At 41.7% G+C, this 21112-nt stretch overlaps 1 protein-coding gene across 1 annotated transcript in view; it reads right to left on the reverse strand.

Moving 5' to 3' along the window:
- The window catches only part of HELZ2 (helicase with zinc finger 2), a 1911095-nt gene that overhangs the window by 604815 nt on the left and 1285168 nt on the right, over nucleotides 1-21112 (reverse strand). Inside the window, exon 13 of the mRNA XM_044089861.1 lies at nucleotides 13904-14020. Coding sequence (XP_043945796.1) covers nucleotides 13904-14020 — 117 coding nt within the window. The remainder of the gene's footprint in view (nucleotides 1-13903; nucleotides 14021-21112) is intronic.

A 21112-nucleotide genomic window follows, 5' to 3' on the forward strand; every position in this document is an offset into this window, starting at 1 on the left:
TCTTACCATGTGAGTTCTGCCTGTAAGCCAGTTGGCAACCCATCTCGTGACATAGGGGTTCATGTTTAGGCTGGTGAGTTTTTCTGTAATACCAGAGTGGGGAATGGTGTCAAAAGCCTTGGAGAGGTCAAGGTAGGCTGTGTGAACCACCTATCCCTCATCTATGGCCTTGGTGACTGTCTTGAAGAAGTCAACCAGGTTTAGTAGGCATGATCTGCCCTTAACAAAGCTGAACTGGGTCGGGTCAAGTGTTTGGAGGTTCCCAATATCCTTGTTAATGAGTTCCATGATGATACACTCCATAGCCTTGCAGACCAGGCTAGTCAGGCTTATGGGGTGATAGTTACCAGGATCAGTTGTGGCCCCTCCTTTGTGGAGAGGAATAACCATTGCTGTGTGCCATTCTATGGGCATGTAGCCTGTGGAGATGCTGAGGTTAAGCAGCGGGTTTAGGTAGGGGGTTAGTTTGTTCTGTAGTTCGTGCAAGACGCAGCCTGGGACACCATCTGGTCCCACTGACGCTGTGTGTTTGGCTTTTGAAAGGGCTGTTTTCACCTGGGCGTCTGTGATTTTTGGGACACTACACTTTTCCAGCATTGTTGTGGGCCATTTTGGAGGTGGGGAGGTGAAGTTTGCACTGAATCTATCTGCCAGGATGTTGGCAATATCAGTAGGTTCAGTATATTTTGTGCTATTTTGCACTCGTTCAGTGCATATCTGTGAGTTGCCACTTAGATTCTTAACATAGCTAAAAAAGGCTTTGTGGTTATCTTTTGAATCCTTGACTATTTTTCTTTCGAAGTTAGCCTTGGATGATTTCATGAGGGACCTTAGTTTCTTACTGATATGATCAAGGATGTCTTTCCTTCTTGGGATTTACTTTTTTTTCTGAACTAGTCTCCTCCTTCTATTGTATAGCCTGTTTATTGCAGGGGTCCACCAAACTGGTTTCCTTCTCTTAGAGGAGTGAGTCTTGTCTTTGCTAGGCATGGCACGATCCATGCATCCTTGTAAGTGCTCATAGAGTGAATTTGTAAAGGTTTCTGCATCTTGGGCAGCGTTATCCTTTAGTGTGGGGACTGTGAAACTTACCAGGCAATCACCAAAGCCATAGATGAGGGTAAGGTGGTTTACACAGCCTATCTTGACCTCACAAAGGCTTTAGACACCATTCTCCATTCTGGAATTATAGCTAAACTCACTAAACTAGGTATAAATCCCTACATCACAAGATGGGTTGTCAACTGGCTCACTGACAGAACCCACACTGTAAAAGTTGCAGACTCCAAATCTGACCATCCTGGGACCTCTCCTGTTTGGTATCTACTTCACAGAAGTACAGGCTAACACAGAAGGCCTCAGCCTAATGGAGTTCGCAGATGACTGCAAACAAGGAGCCATAGTCAAGTCCCCAAATGATGTGGACATCCTACAGAAGGGTCTTGCTGAGACAGATGCCTGGTGTCAGAGCCATTGCCTCAAGCTCAATGCCAAAAAGTGCAGTGTCATCCCCTTTGGTAAAACTCTGTACCCATGAACTACCACATAGGCAGCAATCTACTTAACACCAAATGTGTGATAAGAGACCTTGGGACCCAGGTGGAGAGTAGTCTCTCCTTTGATAGTCACATTGCCACAGTAGTCGAGATGTCCTTCTACATGGCACACCTCATCATAAAAGGGTTCTCATCCAGGAAAAAAGAGGTCATTGTTCCCTCTACTCGACACTCATTAGACCCATTACAGAGTACAATGCCCCTTTTGGAATGTATCTCACAAGACATCTGCAGTAGCTGGAACGGCCACAGAAGTACCTCACAAAGGATTACTGGCCTCAAACAAATGCCCTACCCTGACCGCCTCAAAAAACTCCAGCTTTACTCCATAGCATATCGCCTACTCTGAGTTGATCTCTGCCTAACATATAAAGCTATGTCAAACCCAGAGCTGTTGGACATGCTACACCTAAAGAAGTCCTAATCCCTCTGAGCTACACACTCTAGGGACCTAAACCTTGTCACCACAATAAACAGGACATGCTGGAGGGATAGTTTCCTGTCCCAGAGACTTCCCATACTCTGGAACAGGCTACCCATCTATGTCAAGCAAAGTTCTTCATTAGCACTCTTCAAGAAAAATCTTGATGAGTGGATGGGAAATAGGAAATACACCCTGGGGATCACTTCTGTGTCTCTGCTTGACAGTAGCACAGGAAAATAACTTACATGGGTGGCATAAGCTAGGGAACCTTACTGGCTAGGCTTATGTAGGCCCTTGGGCCGATAGGCTAGTACCTACCTATGAACCTATGACCCTCTATCTTAAGTAAGATGAAGTTTGCTTTAGAAAAGTTTTTTATTGTGGTTTCCTTAGTTGGGGGCGGAGGTGGGTTGTGGACATCCAGAGTGATTAGTTTATGCTCTGATCTAATCAGTGACAGATTGACCACTGGTGTGGAACACCTGTCACCCATGTTGGTGATGACCAGATCCAATATGTTTTCACCTCTGGTAGGGGTGTTTACCAGCTGATCCAGGGCATTTGAGTCGATGAATTCTAGGAAGCACTGGGCCTGGGAATTTGTACTTGAGTAGTTTTCCCAGTGAATGGTAGGGTAATTGAAATCACCCAATAACAGGATGTTCGGTAGGACCTTCATGTTTTCTTGTGTCTCCAGAAAGGTGGAGTGGTGGTCCTGGGTCATGGAGGGTGATCTGTAGCTAGCCACAATTTGCATTGCAGATTTGCCCGATGTTAGTTGCACATGGATGATCTCAGAGGTATCATGCTGCGCCACTAACCTGGAGGTGTAGGTATCCTTGATGAATATGGATACACCTCCTCCTTTTGTGTTTCGGTCCGTGTTCTGTGACCAAAATGTGTGGCATGAGTTGTAGCCCGGTAGTGCTGGGGTGCTCTCTGGAGCCTTGAACCAGGTTTCAGTTACTGCACAGATGTCAACGTTCTCCATACTGAGGAGTGCTTCAAGCGCGTGCATTTTGAGATTTAAACTCCTGGCATTGAGTAGTATAACCCTCAGTTTTTTGTTAATTGTGCTGTTTATGGAGGTGGGTTTGACTTTTGAGCCTTGCCTAATAAAGGCACTATGGGGGCAGCGAGAGCCTTGTCCAGTATTCGAAAGCCTAGGGGTGACAGGTGCAAGCCATCTCTTGCAAAGCAATGCGGCTTGTCGAGCATGTCGTCCCAGGCTGACAGACATTGGATCCCCTTTGAATGACACCAGAAGCTTAGCCAATTGTTGACATTGATCATTTTTTTTTATACAGAGGTGTCATTCTTGGTGAGAGCAAGATGCTACTCAGGGTCAGGGTCATGCCAGCCTGGGCTGCATGATCAGAGAGCTCTTCCATGTCTCTTTTCAAGTAGTCCAGGGAGGTACATCTCAGGTCATTCACACCAACATGAACAATGACAGAGTCATATTTGTACTTGTTCGGAGTGATCTGAGTGCTTGTGTTATGTGGTGGATTCTGGCTTCTGGCAGGCAGCTAACAGTAACCTTCTGCTTGTCCAGCCTAGTGAGTGGGACGTCAGTGTGCCTGACTATGGAGTCACCTATTACTAGTGTGTTAGGTATGTTATTTCACCTTAAGGGCTGTGATTGTGTGGCACACTGATTTTTTTGTTTTATGTGTTGTCTGGTTTGTGATGGGAAGTGCAGGTTGTTTTGGTGTCTGCTTTAGAGGTCTCTGATGCTTTTGCAGGTTTTTATTTAAAGCCTCCGAGTATGATTTTATGTATTTATGTGTATTTTTTGCCAGTGCTGTTTTAGTAGGTCTGTGTGTGGTTGGAAGTGTGGTGCAAGTGTTAACCTTCTCCTCTTGACTGTCTGTTCCAGGAGACAGCTTAGTTTCCAATTTGGCTGTATAATTGCATCTCTCGCATATGTTAGTGTTTTGTGGTAGGAGGAGAGGGTTGTCTGTGTACATGAGGCAGTTGTAACATTGCCTCAGGATACCCAGATTCACCAGCTGGACCGGAGAGTGCACCTGAAGTTGCCCTTTGATCATGCCTGAATAGTAGGATGAGCTGCTTAGTCGCTTGGTTGGTGAGGGATGAATAAAGAGCCTTGCCCTGCTGGGCAATCAGTGTTATGGTATATTAGTGCTTGCTATTAGGTCTGAGCAAGTGCTGAGCTGTAAGATGCTTTTTGAGTGCTTAGGTTGAGTTACACTAGTTTCAAGGGAAAAACTGAAGAGACTTAGTGGAGCCGGGAATAATTTAACCGAAGCTAACCGGCACTGCCGGTGCGCAAAACTGTGCAAATGCAGTTTTTATAGTAGGGAAATGAAAGAGAGAGAAATTAGCTCAAAATGGCCAATAAACTACTAATGTCTGGGCTGGAACCACTCTTCCAGGGACAGATAGGTTGCACAAAGCGCCCTTCTCTCACAGGTGAACAGAGAAACTTCCTTCTATCCAAGTAATGTATGGGCAACTCAGAAACTAGCTGGCAGATTGTCCAGCTGTTTCTTTAGAAGTTTCATCCAGTTTACATAAACTTGTGTTTTTATGGCAAGTTAGTTGCATATAATTGAAGACTGACGTTACAAAATAATGACAGACATTAGTGTTTCAGACTTCATAACCTTCAGATAATTCTTGCTAATGCAAAACCCCTTATTCTACCAACTTTCTCAGTACGTAAGGGCAATATTTACAACACGTGCCTATCATTGTGCCTTTGTCCCACTTTTATTTATGACTTGTCCAGATATTTTGCTGTTAGAGGTTGGGAGGATGGGTTTGGGTACAGAGTCCATTCTGCTGTGCAGAAATGTCCATTATATGTGTAGTATATTCCACACAGCACTGTGACTTCCAGGTATGTCAGTGGCAGAACAGTACAGAGTTATGTGGTGAACCACTGACAGTTGTGTATAGGTTGATAGGTTGCTATGACATTAGTAGGATACTGGCCCTGAAGCCCTTATAACCCAAGCAGATGAGAGTGTATCCCACGTTACAACATGTCAGCACACAGAGCCCCTGTCCAACAGGGATACAGGTGGGATCACAAGACTGTATTTTGTGTTTCCCATGCACTTAAACAGGGAGCACATCACTAGGGGTATTGAGGCACTTGGCTTACTGTTGACAGGGAGTGTATTCCACAGATGGGGGAGTGTGTGGTGCATGTATCTGTCACACCATCAAGCCGTACTGATATCAGAGCCCAGGTTGATGCTGCACCTGCAAGTTGATGGAGTGGACCTTGAGTTACAGATGTGCAACAGTCCCATCTAGGCAGGGTCCGGATTGCTTTATATGCCAGACAGGGGTCACTTCAGCAGAGTCTGTATGGAACGGGGTAGAGGGACAGTGCTGTTAGCCTATCTGTGTAGGGTAGGTGTTTGGAGTTTGTGGTAAGTGTTTGCAAGACCCTGGTGTGTGGAGTCTACACGGTCTTTGGTGTGTAGATTTGTAGAGTTCTCATTTGATTTTGCCTCTGAGGTGTCCACTGTTTGGGTTTTGTTTTGTTGCAGACTTCCACTTACATGGGTGTGTGTTGTATATGTGCAGGTGATGTTTACTGACTCCTTACACTGCACGGCACATATGCTATTGCGGGTCTACTTTAAAAGACCGAAACGACGATTCCCCGACACGCAGAAAACGAAGACCAAACGACCGACAGGTAAGTTTATCGAAAGGGTGATTCGCCGAATGCCGAAAGACCGACAAGGGTAATGTGTGATCGCGACTCGGTAAGTGTGCGACAGTGACGGAGTTAGGAGCGGTCAGGTAAGTGTGTGATATTGTGGGATTTTGGGTTAGGCTGTGGGAAAGGTGAGTGTGTGTTAGTGTCGGAGTTAGGGTTTGGGTAAGGTAAGTGTGTGATAGTGAGGGACTGTAGTTTAGGGACGGGTTAAGTGAGTTAGGTTTAGAGTCTTGGTAGGTGTCTGTGCGATAGTGACGGGCTTTATGTTTTTGGGTGGGTTAAGTGAGTTAGGGTTAGGGTGCAGGTAGGTGAAGTGTGCGATAGTGTCGGACCTTGGGGTTAGGGGTGGGTTAAGTGAGTTAGGGTTAGGGTGCAGGTAGGTGAAGTGTGCGATAGTGTCGGACCTTGGGGTTAGGGGTGGGTTAAGTGAGTTAGGGTTAGGGTGCAGTTAGGGTGAGTGTGCGATAGTGTCGGACCTTAGGGTTAGGGTTTGGGTTAGGGTTAGTGGCTATGATATGTAGTGTGATGTGTTGTTTACGTTCGGTGTGTCGGTGTAATGGTGTTCGGTGTTTTGCATTGTCGGTTTTGTGTGTTTTCGGTTATCTGGTCTCGGTGATTTCTGTGTCGGCGAACTGGCGTGTCGGTCTTTCAAAGTAGACCCATTATTGCACAGTCTGTTCTGGTGTGCACAATCTCCAATTGTCTGGCCAGTGGTTCCCCTTCCCCTTATGTGTACCTCTTTGTTCTTCTGCAGTCCAGTCACAGGCTTTGGCTACAGTGGTTGCTGTTATGTATTTGTAATTCTGATGTGGACGGGGTACATGCTGTTACATCGCACACAGGGTTGTGGACTTCATACCTCTGAGTGTACCTCTTTAGCAGGTTGTCCATCATTGCACCACACCATTTGCTGTGGTCCTTAGATGGTTTGTGTTGCTATATGTTATTATGAGACTACATGTGGGCCTAGCTGTCACACCGTCACAGACTGACATCTGGACAGGCCCAAATATGACAGTCAGACAAAGGCCCACACATGGAGACAGGGTGTTAATAATGTTCTGCCAAACACAGACAGTTGAGAGTCCGGTTTGGTAATTGCTTGTTTGCTCTTATGGGTTTGACATCTGCTTCCCCACTGTCTGCCATTGCTGTTTTGACATGATGCTTTCTTGTTTTGCAAATAGTTGGCAGACAAATGCAATGTTAGTACAAGCAGAACATATATACAAGGCATACTTGTGCTCATTCTGTGACAACCATGATGCTTTCTTGTTTTGCAAATAGTTGGCAGACAAATGCAATGTTAGGACAAGCAGAACATATATACAAGGCATACTTGTGCTCCTTCTGTGACAACCCATTCCAGGGGTATGGCTGTTGGCCAGTGACATTTTGTCAGTGCTGACACAGAAAGGTGGCAGCCATTTATACACTGGTAGTACACTGACCTTCAGGTACCTGCTGTCCTACTAGGCACCATACCTCTCAACTTCTGAGAGCCAGACATCTGGACAAAGCCATAAGTAATTGGGGGACAGAGTTCTAAATATAGGGACCATTTTTAAGTATTGGCCTTATAAACCTGGAAAGGTGATTCAATAACAGGTTTTGCATCAGCATGTGTGTTTCTATAGGATATGAAGTCTGACACTACAATCTGTCATTATTTTCTGAACTTAGTCTTACGTGATTTGCCAATGAATTGCCAGACAACCACTATTTCATGTTATACAGACCACAATTATGATGCAAACCTCTGGACATTCTGCAATAGGTCTGTACACTTGAGAGGTATGATAGGCACTGTGTAGATTACTCCAAGCTGTGTACTGTCCATATGTGTGGCCCCCTGTCCATGACCTGTACAACTTTCCTGCATTAACAGATATGACATCTGGACAGTGTGTACAACTCTTCCTGTAGGTCTAGCTGATATGCAGAATAGTTGACACTGCAGTTCTTGGAACATGGCCCTGTCAAAGACAGCACTGTACCTAGGTCACTGTGGCACAACAGCTGGGAGTAAGTGCTGGCCACATCCTGACAGTATGAACCACACATATGCATAGCTCACTGGCTCCTGCATATTGTGGACATGCAACAAGTTATCAAGTTGATTGGGACAACCCTGGCAATGTGTGCTCTGCTGCTATTTCCCTGCAAACATACATGTTACTGCATTTCTATGGGAATATGGGTGGGAGGGACACCTGTCAACTGTACACATTTGCACAGACTGTGCTGATATTTGCTTTACATTTTGGTTCCATTTAGCATGGTACTGTGCCCTGTCTTGGAGACTAGATGCATATCACTAAAGACCACAGGTCAGATTCTAATGGCATACATTTGAGTTTCAGACTTCTTACCCTTCAGTGCCTTACTCCAACTGCAAGACCTGCTGTACTATCACTGTGTAAGTCTGTAGAGGTGTGTTTCATCATTGTCGCCATTTGTGGGACTTTGCCAGACATTTCTTTATGGTTTCTACAGCTGACTTGCTGGGTGAGGCTGGGGGTGAGTATGGGACCCCCACACTGACATCCATACCTGTGATCTATGACCCCCCCCCAGTTAGTCCCCCCCCCCCCACACACATATACTGCAGTGGGATTTTTCACCTTGGGAACTACTGCATAGTGTGGGGAAGCAAGTATTGGGCAAACATTTCCTGGGGTCTATATTAGATAAACAAATGCTTAAAATGTCACGTATGACATGGTTGACAGCTTTTAAGAGAACATTCATCTAAGCGAAACCCCAGAATGTCGAAACAAGGAGTTTAGAAAAGTTATAGTTGGCCAGCCATCACGAAGCAAATGGCTAACAGTTAAAATATGTGCTTATTATACGCCAATAGCTATACTCTCTCCACTTGCACAGATTATGGAAAAATGTATTCATAGACAACTCATGCACCACCTAATCCAAAATCCCCTTATGGTAGACACTCAGCATGGCTTCCGTCCTCATCATAGCACTGCTTCAGCCCTCCTAGCCTCTACTAACACCATAAACCATAATCGCAACAATAATTATATATCCTCAGCCCCAAGGCATTCGATATGGTTGATCACCAACTTTTAATCCACACTCTGCAAACATTCTGTCTAGATACTGGAGCCCTCCAATGGTTTCAATCCTACCTGAATGGTCAACAGCAGGCTGTCCTCTGGCAGAACAAACTCTCTAACCTTCTACCTAACACCCTCGGAGTACCACAAGGCTCTATACTAGGGCCCTTGCTGTTCGCCATCTTCATTAACGACCTTTATACTGTCACCCCAAAAGTCAGCTGTATCCAATATGCTGATGACTCTACTCTGATTTGCTCAGCCACATCTCCAGTAGAGTTATGGTCAGCTACCCAGACCACCTTTAATACAATAGAAAACTGGCTTTCTGAACATCGTCTGATCCTAAATCCCAAAAAAACTAAAATGCTGTTATTTTCACCAACACGTAGGTCTACCGCTTTCACCTTTACTATAAAATCAAATGATGGCGCAATAATCTCCCCTGACCCATCTACAAAACTATTAGGTGTCATCAAAGACAATAATCTAAAATTTGACCTTCACGTTAACCAAACTATCAAAACCATCAATAAAAAACTAGGGTCACTTTACAGAATAAAAACCTTCCTAACACCTCCAGCTAAAATTGCCATAGCTCGCTCTCACCTTCTTTCAACCCTTCTGTATGCAGCCCCTCTACTCTTGAATTTGAACAAGACTGTCCTTAACAAACTCTCAATTTGCTACAACCACATTGCCAGGTTTGCCACTGGGCTGCCTTTTAGGACACATCATTGCATCAATCTAAATCAGCTTGGTTGGCTTGAACTACCCAGCCTAATCCAGTATAACCAACTGATTATGGCCTATAAAATCCTCTATAATCCGGACAATATTCCTGCACTTAAAAATATTATCACCACCTATAACAATCCTAGACCGCTTCGATCCTCTAACAAACTACTAATTCAAACTAGCAAAATTAATAACACAGCCGGTGATTCTCTCTTTGCAAACTCTGTAAGTAGATCCAGGAACTCTCTTCCAGCTGATATTACCCTACTTTCCACCTTGGGTCAATTTAAAACTAGACTCAAACAACATTTGTCACTTAACTGGCTATGTCAATGTATCAAGCCTGGCTAACTCTCTCTAGAATGTGTAAAAATCTGTTAACCAGTTTACTGAGTAATTTAATTTAATCCTGACTTGTGCTCAGGATTAACTGTAACCTGTGGAACTTGTTTAACTTGCTTACTTATGTAATCACTGTAAATAGTCTGTTTGTAATATGTAATGCTGGTATTATGTAATGCTGTATCTGCTTACCCTTGGAGCTTTTCTCCCCGGGCCTCCACTGAAAATGGACATGCATTCAGTCGGACTATCCCAGTCAACAAATGTAAAATAAAAATAAAATAAATAAATAAATAAATATGCTGTCCAGCATTACAAACTCCCCACAAAATAAAAAACAAAAACAAATCAACAGACAAAATAAAGTGAGGGGCTTTGTCTCCCCCCCCCCCGAAGTGGCGGGGGCCTGTGCCTCCCACACCCCCCTACTTAAATATACCAACTCCAAGATCGCACCACAGTGAAGGACTGCGATAACATTACACAGGGTGAATATCAAGACCGCACCACAATGGAGGACTATAAGAATGGCTAGACAAGGTGAATGTTCTGACTTCAGCTGTTGGCTTCATGACGGCCAACTATAACTTTCTGAAACTCCTTGTTTTGACATTCTGGAGTTTTGCTGAGATGAACGTCCACTTAAAAGCTGTCGAGCATGTCGTACTTGACATTTTAATCATTGAGTCATCTAATAGGGACCCTTTCCTGGTGTCCCACATAGCTGTCAGTTGTCTGCTGCTATCCCAGTAGGCCACCCCATTCCCTTGCATGCATGCAGCAATACCACAGATATACTTCCAGAACAAACTAATCCATTCATTTATTGTTAAGGAGATTGACTTACCTTGTGCCTTCAGCAGTTGTGAGGACTGTGCTTGAGGGCTGCCTATGTCGGATGCACCAGTACACTGCCTACACATGGTAGGTACAGGTAGTGTGATGTATGTGGAATCCATTTTACTGTGTATGTCAGTTGGAGAGAGGTGTCAGTCCTTGGGCCCCTACAGTGTCAGTGTAAGTGCTATGCATTGCCTCTTTGCCAAGGCCAGGGCATTCTGGGCATGCCTCCATCTGCCTACAGGAACTGGCTCAGGGGATTCCTTCTCCGAGTCCCTCTGTGCCTGTGGGGACCTTGGCAATGGTGTGGGGCTGTGTGGCCCTTCCCTATGCTGTTCTTGCTACAGCTGTTTCCACAGGATCATATTGTGTAGCATGGTAAATACTATGAACATGTATGCACATGTGGCTGGAGAGTACTGCAGTGCTCCACCAGATATGTCAAGGAAGCGGAACTGTGACTTGAGTATCACAAACACATGCTCTATAATGATCCTGGTTTGTGCGTGTTCCTCATTATGGTATTCTTAGGTGGGTGTGTGTGCATTTCTGATGGGTGTCATCATCCAAGGCTCCAGTGCATAGCCAACATCCCCCACCAGATGGCCATACAGGATGTCCCCCCTGGCAAATCCCTGGTACAGCAGTGAGGAATGCCAGATGTGGGAGTCATGATAGCTTCCAGGGCTGCCAGCACACATATTAATTATGCCCTGGGCACTGCACACAGCCTGGCAGCTGATGGAGTGAAAGCCCTTGCCATTTAGGTAGAACCTACCCTGTTCACTGGTTGGTGTTTGATGTGGATGTGCATGCAGTCTATGGCACCCAATACTTCCGGGTATTCTGCTTCATGGTGGAAGACGAGCATATTGCTAGTCCTCTCCTAATGGGTGCTGGGGAAGTAAATGTGCTCACCGGCATGTCGTAGCATGGAATCCAGGAACTGGTGGAGCACCCTGGGTGCAGATGCCTGTGAGACCCCCATGATGTCACCAGTAGGTCTTTGGAAAGTACCAGTAGCTAGTATTCTTAAGGCTACACATACCTTGGTATCCACTGGGATAGGTTCCCCAGTGTTGGCTCTGGGTCTGAGGTGAGGCTGGCACAGCTCAGTGAGTTGCTGAAGTATGTCTCTGTCCACCCTGTTGCTCTCTACTATCTCCAGATCATGTAGCCCCTGGTAGGTTACCCTGGGTCTGAACACTCTTCTCCTCCTCCTCAGTCTGGGGTGGTTGTCAGTATTATACTCCTCACCACCCTCAGCCTCTAGCACATACTGATGTATAAAAGTGACAGCAGCCCCTAACATTTGTCAGTTAAAATTCCTCCGTGAGTGTACACCAGTGGTGCAGAGATTGTGAGAAAAAACAGACTGAAAGGTGTTTGCACAGTTTATACTGTTGTGCTGCAGATGCAGCCTGTATGATTGGCTGACTAGGATACATTCCACCTGCCATCTATATTATTAGTACTTGATTGCTTTTATTCTGCTATTTCCCATGTTTTTCCCTTCCTGTTTCTGCCCCTTTTAAGCCCTGTGGCGAGTCACGCAAACCCGCTGCCCAAATGTAAACAGTTCTGCTATTTCTGTTTTTTTTTGTTTTGTTTTGTTTAAGACCTGGTGCACTCCGCACAAACTTGTTTAGCTAAAGTAAACACTTTTAAGCAGAAATGGCCCTCCCCTGGATGCAAATATGCTCTTCATTTCAAGGAATAAGTAAATACAGCCTCAGACACACCCCCTTGCTTAGCTGTGCTTAGCTAAGCTTAAATGGAAGCTGTGGAGCTCCAATGTGCTTACACCAAGTATGACACATACCCCTTTCATGTCAGCTGCTTCTCATGCTTACACCACTGCTTTACAGTTCCTACACAGTTAGGTGCATCCAGACAATGGTCTCCCATTTTGTGATTCCATACATTTTGCTCATTTGCGTACCCCACTGCCTTAGTCCCTTGTTACACCACTACACCAGAGCCTTTCCCCTTAGCAGCCAGTGTTACCTGTTATTGTTTTGATTCTGCATGCTACCCACTATAATGGCAAAATGCAGATTTCACTTAAAATTGTCTTTTCACATTTTTGTTTATTTTCGGCACTATCTCGTATGCTTAAACGGGTGAAATCGGTGAAAAAAATTTGATTTTTATAATTTTGCAACTCTTTTTCATGCCAATGACCATATTTTTGGTCATTGGCATGCCTAATGATTATAATACATGCTTTACTTTGAGTTGTCATGCCCTCGTTTTTGTTTTTGCAGAAATGTACATGGTCAGTAACTGAATACATTTCTGCAAAGGACACTGTTCTGGCATGGATGCCTGCCTGCTTACTGAATCGCTAATTCACCTCATGTGCATGTTTTTCACCAGCAAATGATGTAATTAGCATTATTCAATGGTGTCCATGCCAGAATATTGCTAGCAGACTCGTGCATGCCCCCAGCCTTATTTTCTGAATCGCTCGGCGGCCATATTCCATGCAGAAGCTGCTGCACTATTCTGGCACAGAGAAATCCCTTTATTGAATCCCTGGGTCTGTCTTTCAACTGGGTAAATAGGCTTACTCAATTAAAAACAACAAAAAAATAGAGAAGAAAACAAATGCCCTAACTAGAAAGCATAGACAGTATGCAAGGATGTTAGCTTCACAAGATGATCCAATGCATGTAACCACCAGGTATGTGTTCCATCCCTCTTCTTCAGGTCAAAAGATAATTAACATGCATGTAACTATGGATCATCCTTCAGTCTCAATTACAGGATACTCAGGTATGGCATACATCTGAAACCTGTCTCAGAGAAAGGACAGCTAGCATTAAATCACTTAATTTCCCCCTCTCTGTCCCTCTCAGCAGATATTAGCCTCACTCTATCAATAACGGTTAACTTCACTCTCAAACTAGTGTCTTCACCCCCAATTTTCCTCATCGTTACTCTCATCCGCATCTCTCCTCCATACCCAAGATCTTTCAACAAATATTGTTAGAAATACTTGCTCTAAATGCTGGGAGAAATAAGAAGTTCTACACAAAATTTAAGTTATAACAGTTTAAAGTGGAGCAGTTTCATATCTAAGCTTGTTAAAATTAACTAAAACGTAAGAAGGAATTATGCCAAATTATACAGTCTGTGCTTTAACTAGTGAGACACACGGTAGGATAAACACAAAATAAAAGTAAAGAATTAGATGAGAAAAGGATGATAAGAAATATACCTCAAAACATCCTCTTCTGGTATTATGTCACCACGTTTGACCATTGCATCAAACTTTACTATTTCATGATGATGTGGGTTTGATGGCATTCGGATGCGGTAGTGAAGAGTTATTGCCCTGTTAAAAAAAGAAAGAAGCTCTAAATCAGGCTATGCTCTTTCTCACCACCACTTGGGCAGATCTTATTAAATAAACATTAGGGGTGGAGAGAAGTGATCTACTTCAATCATTACTAAAATCACATAACCTCTTTCTCACCACCACTTGGGCAGATCTTATTAAATAAACATTAGGGGTGGAGAGAAGTGATCTATTTCAATCATTACTAAAATCACAATTTAGTGGATTTAAAGGTTACAGTATAACTGGTTTTATATAACACTTCATAACTGTAAAGGACACATTTCATTAACAGAAAATAAAAGTAACATTAAAAAAAAAACAAAAGAGACTAACAAGCATTTGTTAATGCAATACATTTAGATATGGATTGCCAGGCAGTGACATAAAAAGATAACAAGCACTTTTGACATCCAATTCATATTTTTTACTATTTTAGTTTTCAAATGGAGCTTTTGTCATCAGCAATAGATGCACAGTACAGATATGTTTCATTTGGGAGAGCTAAGACTAGGTTAAACTCTACATGATGACTTGGTTATCAAACTTAACTAACCACAAACTAAGTAGCCAAAAAGATCATATGCATAACCTGAGCTACCACATGTAAATCCATTTTATATGACTTAAGGATAGAAGTCAGAATTCTATCTTATGACTCCTACTACCTCATATAAACAAGATTTACAACTAGCAGTTTAACTTCGGTCTGTGGTTTCATTGTAGTATGGTTTGTATACTGAAAAAATGCTGTTTCATGAATTTCAAAAATTCTAAATCTGAAAAATAATATAATCAGTTCTATGATATACATGGAAGAAAAGTTTACATTGTGACTTTTGGTGTGAAAATACTGAAAATTGAAAGGATAGCTTTCCAGCTTAAAGAGATAGCTCAAAACAATACTATGTTTCATTTATGGGGAATAAGAAATTTGGCAAACTCTTTTGACCTTATCTCATGAAAAGATGTAATGACATTTTCTAGGTATTCCTTTGGTTGTGATTCTATGCAGAAAACATGACACTTGAATTCAGAATACTGAAAAATGTGTCAATACTAAATAAAGATTTTCACTGTAACTCTGTGCTAGAACATTGGAAGACAAAAATTTGTCATTAGAAATATAGTTACAGAATTTGAACTTGATTTAAAAAAAACATTGCTCTTAAAACCACAACCACAAAATCTTCTTTCAACCTTCTAATACTACCATACTCTGTACTCTTATTAGCCCTTATAAAAACCTCTCTTCATTGTGCTCAGCTACTAAGCTCCTAGCAGCCTCCCATAAATCCCACAACAAAGCTGGGGACTGTTTGTTCTCCAAACCAATTGGACCTATTTGGAACAAGCTTCCAAGTGAATTTACAACACTTACCTCTGCACCCACTTTCAAAAAGCATCTAAAAATCTTCCTTAAATCCCAATGGCTCTGTCCTTGTACCAACCCTGACTGAAACTTTTATTGCCTCCAGTCACTCACCTCTTCTTTTGACCTCAACTTCTTCACTACGTTGCTTTAGTACTTGCTTACTACTTTAACTTCACCAACTCCACTGAACTACTAAAAAAAAAAAACACAGTAATATTCTTATATTCAGTGATAGTTCTCTTTGTAATTCTTTCAACATGTTATATCTTGTGATATCAGGACTCCAAATGCTTTATATCTCTAGTTGTATTCCTTTGTTTATAATTTCTCCACCGGATGTATTTTTTGTTGTCTGTCCTACTAGCATTGCTTTTGAAGTGTTTATTATTTAGTACAAGTTTCTTGTCATTTTTTCTATGTTGTGGAGCTTTTCTCCCCGGGCCTCTACTGAAAATGGACATGTATCCAACTAGACTAGCCCAGTCAACAAATGTAAAATAAAATAAATAAATAAAATAAATAAAAAAACATTATCAGAACTACTGTCAAACAACCTAAAATGATTTTAGATGCACAAAAACTCATCTGGCTATCAATATCTAACAAGATCTGTATTTCTTTTTCCAGAAAATCTATTCCCCACCACCGGCTAGTTTTCTTATGCTTCAGAGTTAACAGCAACTTTACCTCCTCTTTATGTAAACACATTTGGATATAATCGATGGGTTCACTCCTTATGTCAAAAGCTGTTTAGTTGTCCATTTATGATCAGCTAAGTCGGTGGTACACACAACTGTCCAAGACAGAACAATTCCTGGGGCTGGGGAATATGCCCTTACCATGTGTTTGTGTGATCTCCGAGTTAGTACATACAATTAGCAGGGGAAGTGGGAGGGTGCAGGTGGGGCTTCCCCCTCCAAAAATGATGTTTTAATTTTTTTTTTTTTGCTTTTGATTTTTGCATTCACAGAGGCTGTTGCTCACCATGAGTAGTTGCTTCTTGAAGTCTACATTTTCAATGTAAAGGCATTGAAGTTTAGCATATCATTGGATTTATTCAGTGTTTCCTACTGCACTCATAGTCAATGTATACTGTCATAGTAATTATTTACTGTACTTAGAAGTTGGAATTTATATTTGCATTCTTGATTTAATTTCCTAGTATATTAGTATAAACAAAATGAAAACTCTACCAAAGCTAGAACTTCCACTGAGTGACCTCCCAAACCGCTTGCATCAGAGGCACATGGGATATATGTAAATGACCCTTATGAACATCAGGTGTTTCAGCTAATTGGTGATTCTGAATGCCCATGATTTGTTTCATCATTTTAATGGACAATTTCAGGCCAATAAAGCTAAACCACACTAGCTGTGGATATGTATATTTTGGCCTTGTTATGACCTTATCAGCACAGCACAAGCAGAGTGTTTGACTAACCATAATAAACACAGGGCTGTTATACCCAGCTGATGTCCATTATCATTAGGGTCAATGCAAAAATATTCCAAACAACAAACTAAGACAATATGTGAGAAGGTCACTGAAAAAAACAATCAGTAAAAACAAAATGAAAACTCCAGCAAAGCTAGAACTTCCACTGAGTGACCTCCCAAACCTCTTGCATCAGAGACACATGGGATATATGCAAATGACCCTTATGAACATCAGGTGTTTCAGCTAATTGGTGATTCTGAATGCCCAACAGCCCTGTGTTTATTATGCTTAGTCAAACACTCTGCTTGTGCTGTGCTGATGAGGTCATAACATGGCCGAAATATGCATATCCACAGCTAGTAGGGTTTGGCTTTATTGGCTTCAAATTGTCCATTAAAATGACGAAACAAGTCATGGGCATTCAGAATCACCAATTAGCTGAAACACCTGATGGTCATAAGGGTAATTTGGATATATATCCCATGTGCCTCTGATGCAAGAGGCTTGGGAGGTCACTCAGTTGAAGTTCTAGCTTTGCTGGAGTTTTCATTTTGTTTTTACTGATTGGTTTTTCAATGACCTTCTCACTTATTGTTCTAGTATATTAGTATGTAATGTATTTAATTCACAATATTCCTACTTATCATCTTTGAATAGTTTTACACTCATACGCCTGTGTACTGACCATCATTTTTTTCTTCACTGCATAACTTGTTTATGTCTAATAGACCTTACTCGGTAGGGTTAACAAAACACTAGCAAAAAAATATATATATGCAATTAAAGTGAAACAAAATGATCATAGGGAAATAATATACAACAGCTTGCTTTAGATAAAAAGTCAATTACACAAGCAGTAGCAAACAATTAAAAGCAAACAATTAAAATATCTGCTTTGTATTTTATGATTATACAAAAAAGAACACAAAATGTTTTGAAATTATAAGGATGTGACATTCAGCATTTTGCTGTGTATAAAAACTACACTATTAGTACAGGGTCTGTATTTGACAAAATTGCATTGCAGCGAACACCTAATTATTGACCCTCATACATTGAAATTCGTTTCAGCGATTCACTGAATTTACTGAGGACAAGGATATACTTGCCCTACAGCACAACATTGTCCTTTTCTCCACTGTAGTGTGATCTTGGAGTTGGTCTATATAGTTAGGGGGGTGGTAGGGGTGAAGTCCCCCAATTGGGTGAGTTTGATTTGCTTAGCTGTCGGTCCATTGTGCTGTAGCACAAGTATTTCCTTGCCCTCTGTAAATTCAGCGAATTGCTGAAATGATTTTCGCTGAATTAAGGTAAATGATTAGGTGTTCGCTGCAATGCAATTTTGGTGAACTAATATAGACCCTTTTTGTAAGTGTTGTCAGCAGAGATAATAAGCAACTAAAATTTATAAGACCTTGAAAAAAATTATCATGGGGGAAAATGTCAGTTTCATTGTTTTTACAACAGCTACAGAACAGCTATCAAATAACTGAAACTGATTTAATCTGAGTCAGGCTACCAGCTCTCCATTTAATGTTACTAAACTCAGCTGAAGCATCATTGCTTTGCAGTTTATGAACATGGGAAGAAATATACAGCATGTTGCTCTTGAATTAAAAAAAAAAACTGCCCTCACAAGTACTATCAGAAGAGTTTGCAAACAACTGAAACAGATTTTGCATCATTCAGAGAGAGAAAAAAAATATTATCATAGGAAACAAGCTAGATCATTTTGCTCTTAACAAAAAAAATCAGTTACACTGCTTTCACAACAGCTGTTGAGTTATCAAATAACTGAAATAAGTTTTACCAGCCAAGCTAAAATATTCTTGTATTGCAAGCTACTATCATATGAAAGCAACATACGACATTTTGGTCTTGATAAAAGAATAGTTTGTTTTCATTAAGCACTGCCAGAACCACTTGCAAACACATGAAACTGATTTTACCTGAGCAAAGCAGTTTATAATCATGGGGAAGCAACAAGTAGCATTTTATCATAATCAAGTGGGTTGCTGCTGAACTGTGACGAATACAGCAGCATTTACTGTTACAGTACTATTTTGGTACATGTATTTGAGTGAAAATGACAGGACTGAATGGGAAAGAGTGTGCCAATGTAGGATGAATCCTTGAAAAGTGCTAAGGTCAAGTTACATCTGCCATGATAGAAGGAAACATCAATAAAATATTAGCTCACTTGCAAGACCTAACCGGAGAGGTGGGTGGAATTTATACTGAAATGTGAGGAAGGAGATAGCTGTATCACAGGCAGTGGCATTATTTGGTGAGTCAAGTTGTTAAAGCAGTTCAGTTCAATTCAACTTTATTGTCATTTGTACTAGAAACAGTGTTACAAAGTACAATTAAATTCTTATTTTGCAAATCCTCCAGCAACATATAAAAGTAATAACAATTAAAAAGAAGACGTAATCTAAGACAACAAATAGATAATAATATTCATAATAAAACTGCAGTCAGAAGCTCAGTACCTAGAGCAAACATTGGGATAATAGGAAAGTTTGAAAACTATGAGTGTCAGTGCTACAGGGAAAATGTTAGTATGCTGGGATTGGTAGAAGGAATGGAAGTGATGGACTCAGTTAGGTATATGGAGAGGTGGTTTAAAGAGACCTTGGTTAAAGTTCCATAGTTTTTCAGTCATCTGTATTGTGCTCTTTGAGTGGGTTGACCAGTTAATACAGGCAGACTTGATATTTACTAGCAAAGCAATGTACATTGTGAAATGGCTTCTGGATAGCAGGGATACAGCTTAAGATACTGAACTATTCCCTCAACTGTGTATGATAGCAGAAAGCTACAAGCCCTGGCACATTGTAACTTCAGGAAGTAGAGGGTTGTGGAGAAGGATGAGCTACTAGTTATTTTAAAAAAGTGAATTGGAGGGGCCAAAATTATTTGGTGATCAAAAAACAAGAAGCCACAGATTGCAATGGTGGTATAGGTCACCATCTATGTCCGAAGAAGCTTACAGTGGATAGCTGGAACAATTGGAGACACTTACCATCCAACCTAACACTTTACTAATGGGAGATTTTAATTACCCCTCTATAGACTGGGAAACCTACAGTGCCTCTAATCTATAGGCACATAGGTTCCTGGACTTCGTAAATACAAACACCCTTAACCAAAGAGTGACTATGCCCACTTGAGGCTCCAACATACTGGATCTCATGCTCACAAATATGGGAGAATGCTGCACTAGTAACAGTTAAGAACTATTCCACAGGAAATTACCTTTTATTAAGTGATGATTTGTCAGAATTCAATGTTCTTCCAAACCCTGAGAATAGCAGCCTATGCTGAATTGCTCTCAGAAACTCAGTACAACCACGACAAAGGCTGCAGAGAGGCTGCAGTTGCTACCAGAAATAAACCAAGGACTAGCCCCAGATACAATCTGCCCAGGTGGCATCCTAAACTAAACAGGATGTACAACAAAAGGAAGAGTAATTCATATAAAGATAAAAACTCTCTCGTCAAACTAAATAGACAACTAAGAGGGCTTATTAAGTCAAGTAAAGCCAACTTTGAGGTTAGGATGACCTCCCAGCTAAAAAAAGATAACTACAAGACCTTCTACGGTTATGTCAGAAACCTCAAGGACAGTGCACAGCAACATGCTGAACTGGTGGTTAATGGTGCCATATTCACAAGCCTGGCAACATAATGAACCTGTTAGTGGACAGATTCAATTCCAACTTTATCCCCTCTTACCCTGAATCATCTACAAAAAATATCCCCAAACATAAACCCACCATCTATAACTAGGGCGCATGTAATGGCTGCACTCACTAAAGCTAGAAAGACAGCCTCAATGGGTCCAGATAACATTGCAGGATTCCTACTGAACAGTTTAAAATATGACTTATCAGAGCACCTGGTTAATGTTGCCATACTCATCAAGCCTGGCCATATAGTGAACCTGTTAGCAGACAGATTCAATTCCACCTTTACCCCCTCTTACTCCCAACCATCACTAAAAAATACCCTCAAACCTAAAACCTCTAACTATAACTATGGAGTATGTACTAACTGCACTCACTAAAGCCAAGGAGACATCCTCAATGGGGCCAGATAATATTTCAGGATGTCTCTTGAACAGTCTAAAATATGACTTATCAGCGCACCTGGAGTCGTTACTTAACTATACTCTTAAAACAGGTTTGTGTCATGTGAATGGAGGACGTCACCCCCTTTTATAAGGGAAGACCTTCAACAGACTCTGGAAACTACAGACTAATTAGTTTTACTA

This window comes from Protopterus annectens, chromosome 12.part0 (genome assembly GCF_019279795.1).
Source record: "Protopterus annectens isolate FY-2018-M chromosome 12.part0, PAN1.0, whole genome shotgun sequence".
In the NCBI taxonomy this organism is placed as follows: domain Eukaryota; kingdom Metazoa; phylum Chordata; order Ceratodontiformes; family Protopteridae; genus Protopterus; species Protopterus annectens.